The following is a 15985-nucleotide window of genomic DNA, read 5'->3' on the forward strand; positions in this document are numbered from 1 at the left end:
CGTGTCCGCGTGGGTTTCCTCCGGGTGCTCCGGTTTCCCCCACAGTCCAAAGACATGCAGGTTAGGTTAACTGGTGACTCTAAATTGACCGCAAGTGTGAATGGTTGTCTGTGTCTATGTGTCAGCCCTGTGATGACCTGGCGACTTGTCCAGGGTGTACCCCGCCTTTTGCCCGTAGTCAGCTGGGATAGGCTCCAGCTCGCCTGCGACCCTGTAGAAGGATAAAGCGGCTAGAGATGATGAGATGAGATATTTTGTCTCCCTCGGTATCACTGCGCGCTGTCATGTTGACATCTGCGCAGGAATCAACACCTTTCCCATTGTTTGGCAGTGATTAGGAGTTCAGATCAGCGGCGCTAACAAGCTAATTTGAGAGCTCCAGCTGCGGCTCCAGCTTCACCTTCTTCCACTTCTCTGTCCACCCTTTCTCTCTCTGCCCGTTCTAACTCCATCTGGCGAATTTCTTCATCTGTATATTCGGGTTCATAAAGATATCCCTTTGGCTGTGAGATGAAGTCAATGTTTTCAACGTCGCTGTCGTAGTCAGACATGTTGTCGCTAACTTTGCTAGCAGTAAACAATGAATGAAACAGCCGTGGCTGTCACCTGGCGGCAGCGCGCAGTGATAAGAAGGGAGAGAAAATAGTGCCAAGCGATTTCGAGGTCTGACTTTTTATTTGGCAATGGTTTTGTGATGCAAATATATCACTCTTTTGAACACGTACCGTTTTGAGACGAAAAACGTTTTACTTTCGTGACCCCAACAAACTTGCCGGACTACTTTCGTCTGGACCAAAACTGGACAAGAACTGGACTCACAGGATGCTGTCAGGGGTAAGTCAGTGTGTTTGCACGACACTATTGATGGGGATGCCATACAGATTCATGTCAAAAATCCCGAACTATCCCTTTAAGCTGAGGTGACACTGTATGTGAATTTAAAAAAACAGCTCGCCGCCACCGCCTCCCTCATATTATGATATTATCCCTAATTTGTTTATTTGCCAGTTCCCACCCCTCAATCACACAGCAGCTACCAACCAGCGAAGTGTCTTCTCCGAGACACAGGAAGCCAATCAATTGCGGTGTTATAGGGCAGCGAAACACATTTAGAAAAAAGTGCTATCTGCCCTCTTCTTCATACACGAGCTCACAGATAACTGTGATTGGCTAGTATTGCACTGATCGACCAGGGAGAGATAAACGCTATCCCGCCCACTCAGCAAACATTGCCAATTTTTCTCTCTTGGTTACCAGCTGTGGAATGGTTGGGATTCGAACTTGTGATCTCCTGGTAGTAGGGTGAACACCCAGTCCCAGTCTCGAGAATTCTGAGCCTTTAGACAGAGGTCACTCGTGAAAATTTTGGAACTGCTGCTATACTGGATGTCTTGGATTTCTTTCACGATCATTCCTAATGCCTCTCTTTCAATCCCTTTCTTTCTCTCAATCAATCTCCCTCTCACTCACCATCTCTTTCTGTTCCTCTTTGTTTAGTGTGGCAGCGGGGGCGTGGTCAAGCGTCGGTCTGTGACCGGAGGGCGCAGTCAGGGAAGGTAAGTGGCAGAATCACTGCACCTGATGTTAATTAATGTGTTTGTGTGTCTTTCCCAGTGACCGCGCCCTATTTAAGGAGAAAGAGCGAGAACAGAGGGAGCTCTCTCTCCCCAACCAGACGACATGTGTGCGCGCGCGTGCGTGCGTGTGTGGCTGGGAGAGCCAAAGTTGCACTGAAAAGTGAAAATAAAAGTTTTGTGAACTCAGTTCTGGCCTGCCGTCCTTCTGTGCTCGGTCCCGGGTTCTGGCACCACTGTGACAGTTCGTATGGGTGGTGGAGCACAGAAGGACGGCAGGCCAGAACTGAGTTCACAAAACTCTTATTTTCACTTTTCAGTGCAAACTTTTGACTCTCCCAGCCACACACGCGCACACAAGCCGTCTGGTTGGGGAGAGAGCTCCCTCTGCTCTCGCTCTCTCTCCTTAAATAGGGCGCGGTCACTGGGGAAGACACACAAACACATTAACATCAAGTGCAGTGATTCTGCCACTTACCTTCCCTGACTCCGCCCTCCGGTCACAGACCGACGCTTGACCACGCCCCAGCTGCCACATTTAGGGCGTATTCACACCTACGTTGTTTGGTCCGGACCAAACGAACCAAATTTCCCTTGGTCCGGACCTTTTGGGTTGGTCTGAATACAAACCTCCGAACTCTGGTCCGGACCAAAGGAACCCTGGTGCGGATCTTTTGGAGGTGTGAAAGCAGACCGGACCTAATCTGACAGTTTTGCTTTTTTGTACCTCGGGAGCTTCCGTCGTTTGTCGAGCATTATGGGAAACAGAGTCTTGACACTCCACCGCAAAGTGCAAACACTGTTTCGGTTGTCAAGGGAACCTTACAACAGTCATTCAGACCAGTGGTAGGCTAGACTACAGAGTACAAAAAATGAGTAGGGGGCAAACGTGGGCCGAGGAAGAAACGCGCACCCTTGTGGATATATGGGCAGATGTCCACATATCTGAGCTTTTGGAGAGAACGCACAAAAATGCCGACGTGTTTGCTGTATTCAGTGAGAAAATGAAGGAGAAGGGGTTCACGCGCTCCCCAGAACAATGTCGGCTAAAAGTGAAGAAACTCCGTCAGACCTACATTAAAATCAGGGACATTCTTTCAAAAAGTGGCGGTACTAGCGACGCAAAAAAGAAATTCATCTACTGCGTGAAGAGCCAGAACTGTCACAACATGATGTGCGCTCATCAGCGCTGTCCTCCGTAGCCGCCTTGCCCTTTGTCGTCGTCGTTGATAAATTACTTGTACAACAGCATAGTAATCGCACAATTGTGAAAACAGTAAAAACTGGAAAAAACATATAGCTTTGATGACATTAAAAAGAATAACAGCACGGAAAGCCGCCATGACTGCTTTTGAACTTAACGCTTTGTGCGCGTGTCGTCTCTGACCAATAGCTGAACGACCTCAGGGCGCGTGGCTTTGTTGACAGATTTTGGTCCGCTTACTAAAATGTACAGTGTGAAAGCGAACCGCACCAAAACGAAAAAAAAAAAAAACAAAACATTTGGTTCGGACCAAAGCAAGTGAACTATCGAACTATCCTGTTCTGAATACACCCTTAGTCTGTCATTATGAAGCACAAGCTTTCTCTTGTCACTTCCTATCTATTGCCTGAATACCACATGCTTTCTCTTACGATTCCCCTTCTCTATGTAGCACAATCTCTCTCTCTGTCTGTCTGTCTGGGCAGCTATTCTTCATTCTCTCCATTTACATTGTTTCTCTTTGTTTTGTGTTGATTGCTTCAATAGGAAAAAGATAGAGTCTCTCTCACCCTTCCTTCTATTGGTCTTTATTTATTTATGTGTGTGTGTTTCTCTCTCTCTCTCACTCACTCACCCCATTGCTGCGAGCCTCCATATCACACAGTTGCTCTGCAAGGAGCCGACAGGCCTCGCTCTGACCCCAGTGGGCTGCAGCGTGCAGCGGAGTCCAACCGTCCCCATCTTTAGCAGACACATCCAGGCCACACTGACACAGCAACCTGAGACAGACAGAGAGAACACAGACTTGCACATTTTCAAGGGTTTCAGAAAGTACTGCAAATATAAGGCTAAGCAGAGAGTGCGCGCGTGTGTGTGTGTGTGTGTGTGTGTGTATATATATATATATATATATATATATATATATATATATATACACACATACACACACACACACACATTATATTATATAAAAAAACCACACACACACACACACACACACACACACACACACACACACACACACACACACACACACACGAGTCTTGTCACATTATAAGCTGGAATTAAAAGGGATATTTGGAGGGTTAGCACCATTTGATTTGCATAGGTATTCACCGCCCAAACTTAATACTTTGTAGAGCCACCTTTTGCTACAATTACAGCTGCAAGTCTCTTGGGGTATGTCTCTATTAGCTTAGCGCATCTAGCCACTGGGATCGTTGCCCATTCCTCAAGGCAAAACTGCTCCAACTCCTTCAAGTTAGATGGGTTGCGTTGGTGTACAGCAATCTTCAAGTTATGCCACAGAGTCTCAATTGTATTGAGGTTTGGGCTTTGACTAGGCCGTTCCAAGACATTTAAATGTTTCCCTTTAAACCACTCCAGTGTAGCTTTAGCAGTATGTTTAGAGCCATTGTCCTGCTGGAATGTGAACCTTTGTCCCAGTCTCAAACCTCTAGCTGACTCAAACAGGTTTTCCTCCAGAATTGCCCTGCATTTAGTGCCATCCATCTTTCCTTCAATCCTGACCAGCTTTCCTGTCCCTGCAGATGAAAAACATCCCCACAGCATGATGCTGCCACCACCATGCTTCACTGCAGGAATGGTGTTCTCAGGGTGCTGGGTTTGTGCCACACATGGCATTTCCCATGATGGCCAAAAAGATCAATTTTTGTCTCATTTGACCAGAGAATCTTCTTCCATGTGTTTGGGGAGTCTGCCACATGCTGTTGGGCAAACTCCAAACGTGTTTTCTTAAGCAATGGCTTTTTTCTGACCACTCTGCCATAAAGCCTTGCTCTATGGAGTGTACGGCTTTAAGTGGTCCTATGGACAGATACTCCCATCTCCACTGTGGATCTTTGCTGCTGCTTCAGTGTTCTCTTTGGTGTCTTTATTGCATCTCCGATTAATGCCCTCCTTGCCCGGTCTGTGAGTTTTTGGTGGACGGCCTTCTCTTGTCAGGTTTGTAGTGGTGACACATTCTTTCCATTTTGCTATAATGGATTTAATGGTTCTCCATGGGATATTCAAAGTTTGGGATATTTTTATAACCCAACCCTGATCTATACTTCTCCACAACTTTGTCTTTGACCTGTTTGGAGGCTCCTTGGTTCTCATGTTGCTTGCTTAGTAGTGTTGCAGAGTCAGGGTCCTTCCAGAACAGGTCAATTTATACAGACATCATGTGACACTTTGATTGCACACAGGTTGATCTTGATCAACTAATTATGTGACTTATGAAGTGAATTGGTTGGACCAGCTCTTATTTACGAGTTTCATACAAAAGGAGGTGAATACTTATGCACACTCCAGATTTCTGTTTTTCATCTTCGTTATTGTTTGTGTCACAATAAAACAACAATTTGCACCTTTAAAGTTGTAGGCATGTTGTGTAAATCAAAATGGTGCCAACCCTCCAAAAATCCATTTTAATTCCATCTTGTAATGCAACAAAACAGGACAAATACCAAGGGGGATAAATACTTCTGCAAGACACTGAGATGATATATGACACTGATGGTAATTTTCGCATTTGTCCTTCTGTATTTCAAAAGCATCAAACCGGATGGCTCATGAAAAATTGTAAAGATATGGGTCTAATCTACTTCTAATTTTCTACCAAATGTTACACTGGACGAATACATTATGTCGTAACACGGCCCGTGTTTGGCCGATCGCAGATGCTCTCGATGAATGACAAGTCGCCTCTCCTCAGCGAGTAGGAGTGCACTCTGGCATGACACCATGTGACGCTGTTATTAGCCGGGTAGTTATACCACTAACGTTAAAAGAAAATGGACTACTACAGGTTTTGGACCCTGACAAAGTGTTTTTTTCCATTATATTTTAACCCTCTGGGGTCGAGAGCTTTGCCAGTGAAGCTCAGCAGATTTAAACTGAGATAAATATCTTCGCGAGCTTTTATCATACAACCCCAATTCCAAAAAAATTGGGACAAAGTACAAATTGTAAATAAAAAAGGAATGCAATAATTTACAAATCTCAAAAACTGATATTTTATTCACAATAGAACATAGACAACATATCAAATGTTGAAAGTGAGACATTTTGAAATTTCATGCCAAATATTGGCTCATTTGAAATTTCATGACAGCAACACATCTCAAAAAAGTTGGGACAGGGGCAATAAGAGGCTGGAAAAGTTAAAGGTACAAAAAAGGAACAGCTGGAGAACCAAATTGCAACTCATTAGGTCAATTGGCAATAGGTCATTAACATGACTGGGTATAAAAAGAGCATCTTGGAGTGGCAGCGGCTCTCAGAAGTAAAGATGGGAAGAGGATCACCAATCCCCCTAATTCTGCGCCGACAAATAGTGGAGCAATATCAGAAAGGAGTTCGACAGTGTAAAATTGCAAAGAGTTTGAACATATCATCATCTACAGTGCATATCATCATCAAAAGATTCAGAGAATCTGGAAGAATCTCTGTGCGTAAGGGTCAAGGCCAGAAAACCATACTGGGTGCCCATGATCTTCGGGCCCTTAGACGGCACTGCATCACACACAGGCATGCTTCTGTATTGGAAATCACAAAATGGGCTCAGGAATATTTCCAGAGAACATTATCTGTGAACACAATTCACCGTGCCATCCGCCGTTGCCAGCTAAAACTCTATAGTTCAAAGAAGAAGCCGTATCTAAACATGATCCAGAAGCGCAGACGTCTTCTCTGGGCCAAGGTTCATTTAAAATGGACTGTGGCAAAGTGGAAAACTGTTCTGTGGTCAGACGAATCAAAATTTGAAGTTCTTTATGGAAATCAGGGACACCGTATCATTTGGACTAAAGAGGAGAAGGACGACTCAAGTTGTTATCAGCGCTCAGTTCAGAAGCCTGCATCTCTGATGGTATGGGGTTGCATTAGTGCGTGTGGCATGGGCAGCTTACACATCTGGAAAGACCCCATCAATGCTGAAAGGTATATCCAGGTTCTAGAGCAACATATGCTCCCATCCAGACGACGTCTCTTTCAGGGAAGACCTTGCATTTTCCAACATGATAATGCCAAACCACATACTGCATCAATTACAGCATCATGGCTGCGTAGAAGAAGGGTCCGGGTACTGAACTGGCCAGCCTGCAGTCCAGATCTTTCACCCATAGAAAACATTTGGCGCATCATAAAACGGAAGATACAACAAAAAAGACCTAAGACAGTTGAGCAACTAGAATCCTACATTAGACAAGAATGGGTTAACATTCCTATCCCTAAACTTGAGCAACTTGTCTCCTCAGTCCCCAGACGTTTACAGACTGTTGTAAAGAGAAAAGGGGATGTCTCACAGTGGGAAACATGGCCTTGTCCCAACTTTGAGATGTGTTGTCATGAAATTAAAAAAAAAATCACCTAATTTTTCTCTTTAAATGATACATTTTCTCAGTTTAAACATTTGATATGTCATCTATGTTCTATTCTGAATAAAATATGGAATTTTGAAACTTCCACATCATTGCATTCCGTTTTTATTTACAATTTATACTTTGTCCCAACTTTTTTGGAATCGGGGTTGTACAAGCATGATAAACATATTGACAAACTTTATACTTTACATTTTTTGGAGATGTGTCCATAGAATATAAAGATTACATAGTGGCGTGAAAAGATGAAGTTTATCGTCTTGTGTCAAATATTTTCACTTGCTCACTTCACTCACTCGTGAATATGTTCACCACGCGAAGATAGACTTCATATCTTCACACGGCCATGTAATATCCTCTATATATTCACACATCACAACTCTACTGTATTATATACTCCGTGGTCTATGAAGCGCAGTGCAGACAGCAAGTCATCCCGGCCTTAGCAAGAGCAGCAGGACGAATGTGGCCTGTTCCACAGGAAGTCTCTTGCATGAGACAGGAAATAAACATCAGCTATTCTTAGAGAGATCAGAGAGCTGTCCGATCACGTGCCCACTATACCATTTCAGAGGCACCCCACCCAAGCAGCTGAATAAGCCACACAGAACTAACAATGTTGTTAAAAATAAAAGAACATCCCCATGAGTGTTTATTCACACATTAGCATCACTTACTTGATGGCCTCAAGGTAGCCCTTAGCAGCCGCAACATGGAGGGGTGTGGCTCCGGTCCAGGGGTGGTGCAGGTCAGCAGGCACGCCATCTGTAAGCCAACCACGGGCATCGCGCATGATCAACTCTTCCTCCAATCGCTTAGCTGCCTCCACATCCACACCTGGACATTTTACACAGAGAACTACATGATTGATCTGGCTATGAGGCAACATGTAGAGATAAGCAGATAAAATTTGCGAAATACAAACGATCACTGGTGAATTGCTGTGGTATAAAAAGAATAAAACACTTCAGGATGTGCCGTTATTGGGGGCGACGACAACTTCCACAGGACCTCGTCAGGGTTATTTTCCAATAACAGCGTGCTCCGTCACGTTTTACTCCTTACTGGTTTTTTCACCACATCCTCCCTCCCCATCATACGACAGCTACCAGTTATGGAGGGTGAAGGTTAACACGTTTCCTCTGGGACACGCGAAGCCAGCCGACCTGCTGCTCATGCTGTGTCACATGGCAACGTAACACAAAAAGGTAGGAAAGTGCTATCTACCCTCTTCTGCATACAAGAGCTCACAGATGTCCATGATTGGCAGAGGTGGACAAAGTACCCAACCTCATTACTTAAGTCAAAGTACAGATCCCACTGGTCAAATGTTACTCCGATACAAGTGAAAGTTGTCCAGTCAAATTTTTACTTAAGTACTGAAGTACTTGCTTTTAAAAATACTTGCGTATTAAAAGTACATTTTCTGTCAACGCATTGTTGTATTACTGCCACAGCGCTTACAAAACCTAACACCGTTACCAAAGACAGAACTGTGAATTCACAAAATGAACGCATGCTGTGCCATCATGGTGGTTTAACGTTAAGCTAGCTAGTCAGTGAAGCGCCACCTGACATGCTAGCAAACTCTTTTCAAACTCAAAATCATATTGGGTAGCTAACGCTACTAGGAAAGAAAGATTTCTACATTGTGTTTATTTGGCAAGATTATGCGAAAACATATTTCTGAAAGGACTTCAGATAAGTTAACGTTATTCATGTTAGCGTAACTCCGAGTTTACATGCTAACTAACAGTTTCAAAGTTAATTAAAGCCGCTAGCGGCCTTGACGGGCCCTCGCCCATGTGGTTCCGCAACCCAGGACATTCCGCCACCCAACAAAACAGTCACATGTCATATATTCATCAAATGTTCAAAGGTGATGTGCATGTTGCAAATGCCATGACTGCTTGACGGATGAGAGACAGACAGACAAAGACTAAAGTGTGTGTGTGCGTGTGTTTCTGTGGTGTGAAAATGTACATTTATATATATGTACAAAACTATACATGTCTCTCCTCCTTATCTCCATCTCACGCTGTAATCTTAAGTCATCTTAGCTTCCCTGTGTCTGCAGTGTGTGTGTGTGTGTGTGTTGCTAGGACAACTATCATGATTCATGTCATTTTTGTACTGATCTAAGGGTTCTGAGTAAGGTTCTGGCCATAAGTTCTGAAGAGTTTTGTTTCAATTAGGGGGCGCTATGAAGTCCCTGGGCCACGCCCGGGGCCAAACGTCTGTGGCTGAGAAGTGGTTACAATGACTGATGTCTCATCTCATCTCATTATCTCTAGCCGCTTTATCCTTCTACAGGGTCGCAGGCAAGCTGGAGCCTATCCCAGCTGACTACGGGCGAAAGGCGGGGTACACCCTGGACAAGTCGCCAGGTCATCACAGTGGCTGACACATAGACACAGACAACCATTCACACTCACATTCACACCTACGGTCAATTTAGAGTCACCAGTTAACCTAACCTGCATGTCTTTGGACTGTGGGGGAAACCGGAGCACCCGGAGGAAACCCACGCGGACACGGGGAGAACATGCAAACTCCACACAGAAAGGCCCTCGCCGGCCCCGGGGCTCGAACCCAGGACCTTCTTGCTGTGAGGCGACAGCGCTAATGACTGATGTGTGTATCAAATTTCATGAGTTTTCGTGCATGGGGAAATGCCTCAAATAAGGTCAAATGTGACAGAAAAATAATAATAATAATAATAATAATAATAATAAAAAGCCGCAAGCGGCCTTGTCGGGCCCTCGCGCCTGCGGCGTATGCCCCCCCAAGCCCCCACCCGACCCCAAGCGCCCCCCATTGACGAAAAATCTCAATTTGGTACACATGACAGGCGAGGTATGAAGAGGGTGCCCGTCAAGTTTGATCAAATTTGACCAATTGGAAGCCAAGATATGAATTTTGGCCCAAAAATAGCGCCCCCAGTGGCGAAATATCACAAAAATTGGGAGACATGTCAGAACCCCTATGAGTAGTTTGCCTATCAAGTTTGATCAAATAGAAGAATTTTTATGAATTTTTTAAGCATGTATAGATACATATTGAAAATTGATTGACATATAACTTCGGAACGGTTTATCATACGAGAAATGTATTTACAATCTTTTGTCAGCCATGTGTCTAGATGATGTGTACCAAATTTGGTGACGTTCCCATGAACGGCCTAGGAGGAGTTGCGCCCTCTTCGTGGTCATGCATTTCGCACAAAAGTGAAATTACCTCACTTCCTGTTGGGCGTGGCTAATGCATTGGCATTGCTTTTTTGTTCGGCTTAGTGAGATACATATGCGTACCAAATTTCATTCCGCTACAAGAAACTATATGGCAACCAGGAACCTCAATGCGAGAGGCGCTGTTAGGGGGCGCGTTAGGGGGCGCTGTAGAGGCCCCGAGCCCCGCCCGGATGTGGGTTTTAGGTTCTGAGTAGCGGTCGCGATATGTGACGCGTGTGCCAAATTTCGCGCGTTTTCACGCACGGGAAGTGCCTCAAAAATGGCCAAACAGCGAAGAAAAATAATAATGAAACGGAACAAGATCAATAGGGCCTTCGCCCTTTCGGGCTCGGGCCCTAACTAGCTATGTGTAAACGTTAGCCGTGGACAAGACTACGACAACTTGGCGGGAAAATCCATAGAAAGTCGTTTGACTAACCAGACTGCATAGCTATTGCAACATTATCACTAGCTCTAAAGGCACAGACAACTTCATTGCAAGGTTTCTTTTGGAATAAAATGTTTACAGACCTCAATATGCTTCCGCAGGTCGGACGTCGAGTTTTTATAGGCCGTGATGCGGTTCATTTTCGGCAAACAAAGCAAACATTTAAAACGAAACGAATCTTTAATTCTTTCAGAAAACTGAAACATGGGTTCTAGATATAGCCATGAGTGTGTGAATTCCCCAGAAGAACCGCCTCCTTCCGTTCTGCCATCAACTGATCGTGTTAAATAACGCTGCTGAGAAAACACTGATCTTGATTTTATACAGTCCATGGATGTGACGTGACCCTAGTGATTACTGATCGGCTGTCTCAGTGTCACCTGCCAAAAAGTTTTAGAAAAGAAAAGGAAAACGCATCCACTTTCAAAGCTGCTTCATAGTAACGAGGACCTTGACAGAAATGTAGTGGAGTAGAAGTACGATATTTGTCTTTCAAATGTAGTGAAGTTTCCAAAAAAAAAAAAACACTCAAGTAAAGTACAGATACTCAAAAAGTGTACTTAAAGTGCATATTCTGGACCAATTTCGTTTTTTTTTTTTTTATATGAAAGTATGTCCCTTTACACACTCCTCCAGAAGGGTAATTTTGCACAAGGCCATCTGTCTACAGCAGAAAAAAATAAAATAACAAAACGCGTCTGGAAAAATCCCAAGGGAGTCTGGAGCCAGATTCGTGACGTCACCTGCGGAAGCGCCAGCAGGCTGCGAGAGCTTTGCACGGTTTCAGTGCACAGCCTGTGTAGACCAAGCGCTCCCATTTCTCTCTCATTGTCCGGTCTTTTGGGAAACGATGAGTACTAATCCCATCATCAAGATTGGTGTTGCTACACCCTCCTACGATATGGGTTGTTTTACAATCAGGGTACGCAAGCTAAAAATCACATTTAACGCTTATTATCTTCAATATCAAAAGGCTTGACTAAATAAACTTGGTTGTTTATTGTAGCCCTGTGATAGCTCTATTTACCATGCAAAAAAAAATTTGGTGATAACGTTATTTTTGGTGAATGTATGGCAATATATATGTCATATTTAGCAAAATTACTCGTGTTATTTAGAAAAAGAGCTTTTTTGACCACACGCAGCTCCAAAAGGGATGCACTTAAATCATTCTTTATACCATAAAACAAATATTTGGTTCCGTATCATTGGAAACATTAGTTAAATTTTAATGTTGAATGCCAGTAAGTTTTCAGACTATTTATCAAGTTAGTATGTAATTGTGTCAAAAAATGTCCTCTCCGAGACAGCTAATTTTTCAATATAAAATAACATATCTAAAATGATTTTCATCCTAAAATGTGGTCAAGATATTGGGACAAATATTAGAGACAACTAACACAAAGCTTACAGCCTTATATTTAAAAGCACTATGGAAGTAGTGGATTCTGAATTGTCAAAAAAAAAAAATGTCCTCTCCGAGAATCACTTCATTTGTTTCTCCCAGCCCTGCTTAAAGCTACACTTAATCTTATAATACAAACTATTACACATGCCTATGTTCATATGTGTATTAATTTCCAAAAGTGCAGATTTGATAGTTTTTTTTAAAACCAGTTTGAATCAATTTGAATTTTGGACCCCTGTGACAAACTTTTGGCCCTTTTTCACTACCCTTTTTCAGCTCACTTCAGCCCGACACGGCTCGCGTTTCGACTACCTCAGAACAGCACGACTCAGCTCGCTTCAGCCCTGCTTAGCCCCCAAAACTCGCACGGTTTTGGAGTGGGGCTGAAGCGAGCCGAAGCGAGCCAAACCGAGCTGAGTGAGGCTGGGGGCGTGAGCAGACACTTCCCTGTGCACTGACTGGTGAGGAGGAGTGTCCTCACATGCCCACACACGCCCCGCGAGCACGCTGGGATCTGTAAACACCGTAAACCCGGAAGAAGAAGAATAATTACGAATTACGAGAATTTCTGAAGCCTTATGCGCCTCGCCTCATCTATATGCTCTTGCCAGTATCTGTTGGCGTTGTCGGTGACAACAAGCCACAGCACCAAGACCAGCAACACTAACGACTCCATGTCCTCCATGTTTATTGTTTACTATCCGGGTCGTGAGACTACCGCTTAAAAGGTCACTGATGTCACTGTTTGCGCCGCTTAACGACATCACGTGACGTCCACCCACTTTCGCTAACTCTACCCAATGTGTCCACCCACTTCCAGCCAGCACGGTTCAGCGCGGTTGTAGTCGAAATGCAACTTCAATAGCCCCGCTCAGCTCGACTCAGCCCAACTCAGCACGGCACGGCTCAGCCGCGTTTGTAGTGGAAAAGCGGCATTTGTACCCTGATTGTAAAACAACCCATACATCTGTTAACCATTTTAATAATTACGTGATAACGTTGAAGAAATTTGCAGAAAACCACCAGGTCGTTTTCTCATAAACAAACCAGCGCTGACGTAGGATTCAGAGGGAGGCGTCCCGCACGCGGCGTCACGAAAATCAATGTTTCCCGGGAAATCCAAATGCCAAGTTTTTTCAGAGGCGGACCAATTCGCCTCAAATCGTTCGATTTCAACTGAATTTTTCTGGTATTGCGCAAGGTAAAAAAATTACACAAAATGTGACAGATGGGCGGCACGGTGGTGTAGTGGTTAGCGCTGTCGCCTCACAGCAAGAAGGTCCGGGTTCGAGCCCCGTGGCCGGCGAGAGCCTTTCTGTGTGGAGTTTGCATGTTCTCCCCGTGTCCGCGTGGGTTTCCTCCGGGTGCTCCGGTTTCCCCCACAGTCCAAAGACATGCAGGTTAGGTTAACTGGTGACTCTAAATTGACCGTAGGTGTGAATGTGAGTGTGAATGGTTGTCTGTGTCTATGTGTCAGCCCTGTGATGACCTGGCGACTTGTCCAGGGTGTACCCCGCCTTTCGCCTGTAGTCAGCTGGGATAGGCTCCAGCTTGCCTGCGACCCTGTAGAACAGGATAAAGTGGCTAGAGATAATGAGATGAGAATGAGAAAAATGTGACAGATATTTGACCAAAGTTTAATATGAAATAGGAGAATTACATTGATCTTGCTCCTGAATTTACCCGTGATATGCACTTTAAGTACAGTACTCAAGTAAATGTACTTTGTTACTGTCCACCTCTGATGACTGGCTTGGTGTTGCTATGATTGATTTTTTTAATCTATTAATTTTTGTTCATTTTCATGAAAGGTGACAATAACACTGGAGAACACTGTTTATATATACACACAGATTCCTACTTACCAAAAACGTCATGAATCAGAGCCAAGACATGTTTGAGAACAAATGAAGGAAGGTTATCGTTATATTTTTCATTTGCCTAAGGAGAGATGGTAACACCATCTGGACACGCAAAAGCAAATTACATATCCTAAAAAGAAATATATTTAAATATCATCTTCCAACATCCTACCCAGGTATGAAGTCTGGGGGCTGAGCAGGAAAGTCATTTTCAAGTGGCTATAAGAATGCATTTACTTCTGTTTTTAGCTTATCCTTTTGTCCATTTTTTATAGTAAAGTGTAACAGAGCCAGGAATCATCCGAGGTGACTGTTTGATGAGTTAGACATGCAGTTTGCATGATGCTAACCCAGGCCCTATATGCATGCCTTCAAGTGAAAAAGTAGAGAAGCATACTGGTACCTCACACACACCAAACGTGTCTAGGCAGCTTGCTATAAGGGAAAATTTGCGTAAATGTTATTTTTGACTGCATGACTTTTTTTTTTTTTTAATTGAGGACTGAAAGCACAACTACGAGCAGTTCCTGTAAAACACCAGTCGCGGTCATGCAATCACAGTGACTAACAAACGCATAAGTATTTGTGACTGCTGGACATTGACGTCAGTGTCACATCACCCTATTATTCACTGCATGACTTGCTGAGTGGGTGAGGAGCTACTCATGGTAAAAAGAGCTTTCTGTCTTTTTCTTTGCCCGTCTGTGTACCGCATGGACTCACCCTGTTTCAGAGTGTACTCCTGAAGTAGTGCCTCCATAGCTTCATCTTCAGCGATGTCTAACGGTACATCGCCATCACAGTTCACCAAGCTCAGACATGCACCCTCCTGCAGCAAGTATCTAACACACACACACACACACACACACACACACACACACACACAAAGTGCAAGTCAATTTAAAATAAATAAATATTTTATGAGTGATTCCACGCTTATGGGTACTGAAATGGGGACATGAATGTATTTTTAAAAATTCACTTAAAACCATTTCTTTTTTTACCATCAGGTCACAAAACATGTAATCTTTAATGAATGATATGTTAAAAGATAACTTTAATTTTCTGAGATGTAATAAAAACATATTTATATGCCAAAGTCAGAACGTAACAGAAGTGTTGTGGACATATATATTCTCAATTTTAACAATGTAGAATTACTTTTTGAAACATAGGAAGGTGATGTTTTAGCAAATATAATTAATAAACATGTGTAGTAGAATAAACATACACATTCTTTCAATAAGATTAACATGGTATATAGCTAGATTGTAATTAATTTGTAACAGACGCGAGATGGACAATCGTAACAGAAGTAATGTAACAGACATCATTTTGGAACTCATAGGCTTGACTTTGGCATATAAATATGTTTTTATTACATCTCAGAAAATTAAAGTTATCTTTTAACATATCATTCATTAAAGATTACATGTTTTGTGACCTGATGGTAAAAAAAGAAATGGTTTTAGGTGAATAAGTTCACTCATTATATATATATATATATATATATATATATATATATATATATATATATATATAGACAGTGCCTAAAAGCAGAGCTCCTGATGAGTGTATGAACAAAATATTTGCAAGGGCACAAAATCAACCTGAATAGAATAATATTATAGCAATTGAACCATCAAATTGTGTAGGGTCATGTATTTCGCATCACTAAATTACTGCATTGTCTTATGACCGTGATATCAATAATGAGATACGCATCGCAGTTACAAATACACATTTATTCCTTTCTTTGACACCGCGTGCCCTGCGCCAGAAACACCACCACGACATTTATTATGATGTGACTCTGCTGGGTGCCTGGTGGACAGCAGTGAACCAGCGTTTTCACTTTACATCATTACTATATA

General features: G+C 43.2%; 1 protein-coding gene across 1 annotated transcript in view; it reads right to left on the reverse strand.

The window, feature by feature from the left end:
- The window catches only part of ppp1r12c (protein phosphatase 1, regulatory subunit 12C), a 76022-nt gene that overhangs the window by 39397 nt on the left and 20640 nt on the right, over positions 1-15985 (reverse strand). The window contains exons 4-6 of the mRNA XM_060918927.1: positions 14835-14953; positions 7841-8000; positions 3413-3557 (exon numbers count right to left, since the gene is read on the reverse strand). Of these exons, the coding sequence (XP_060774910.1) occupies positions 3413-3557; positions 7841-8000; positions 14835-14953 (424 nt within the window). The remainder of the gene's footprint in view (positions 1-3412; positions 3558-7840; positions 8001-14834; positions 14954-15985) is intronic.

This window comes from Neoarius graeffei, chromosome 4 (assembly GCF_027579695.1).
Source record: "Neoarius graeffei isolate fNeoGra1 chromosome 4, fNeoGra1.pri, whole genome shotgun sequence".
Classification (NCBI taxonomy): Eukaryota; Metazoa; Chordata; class Actinopteri; order Siluriformes; family Ariidae; genus Neoarius; species Neoarius graeffei.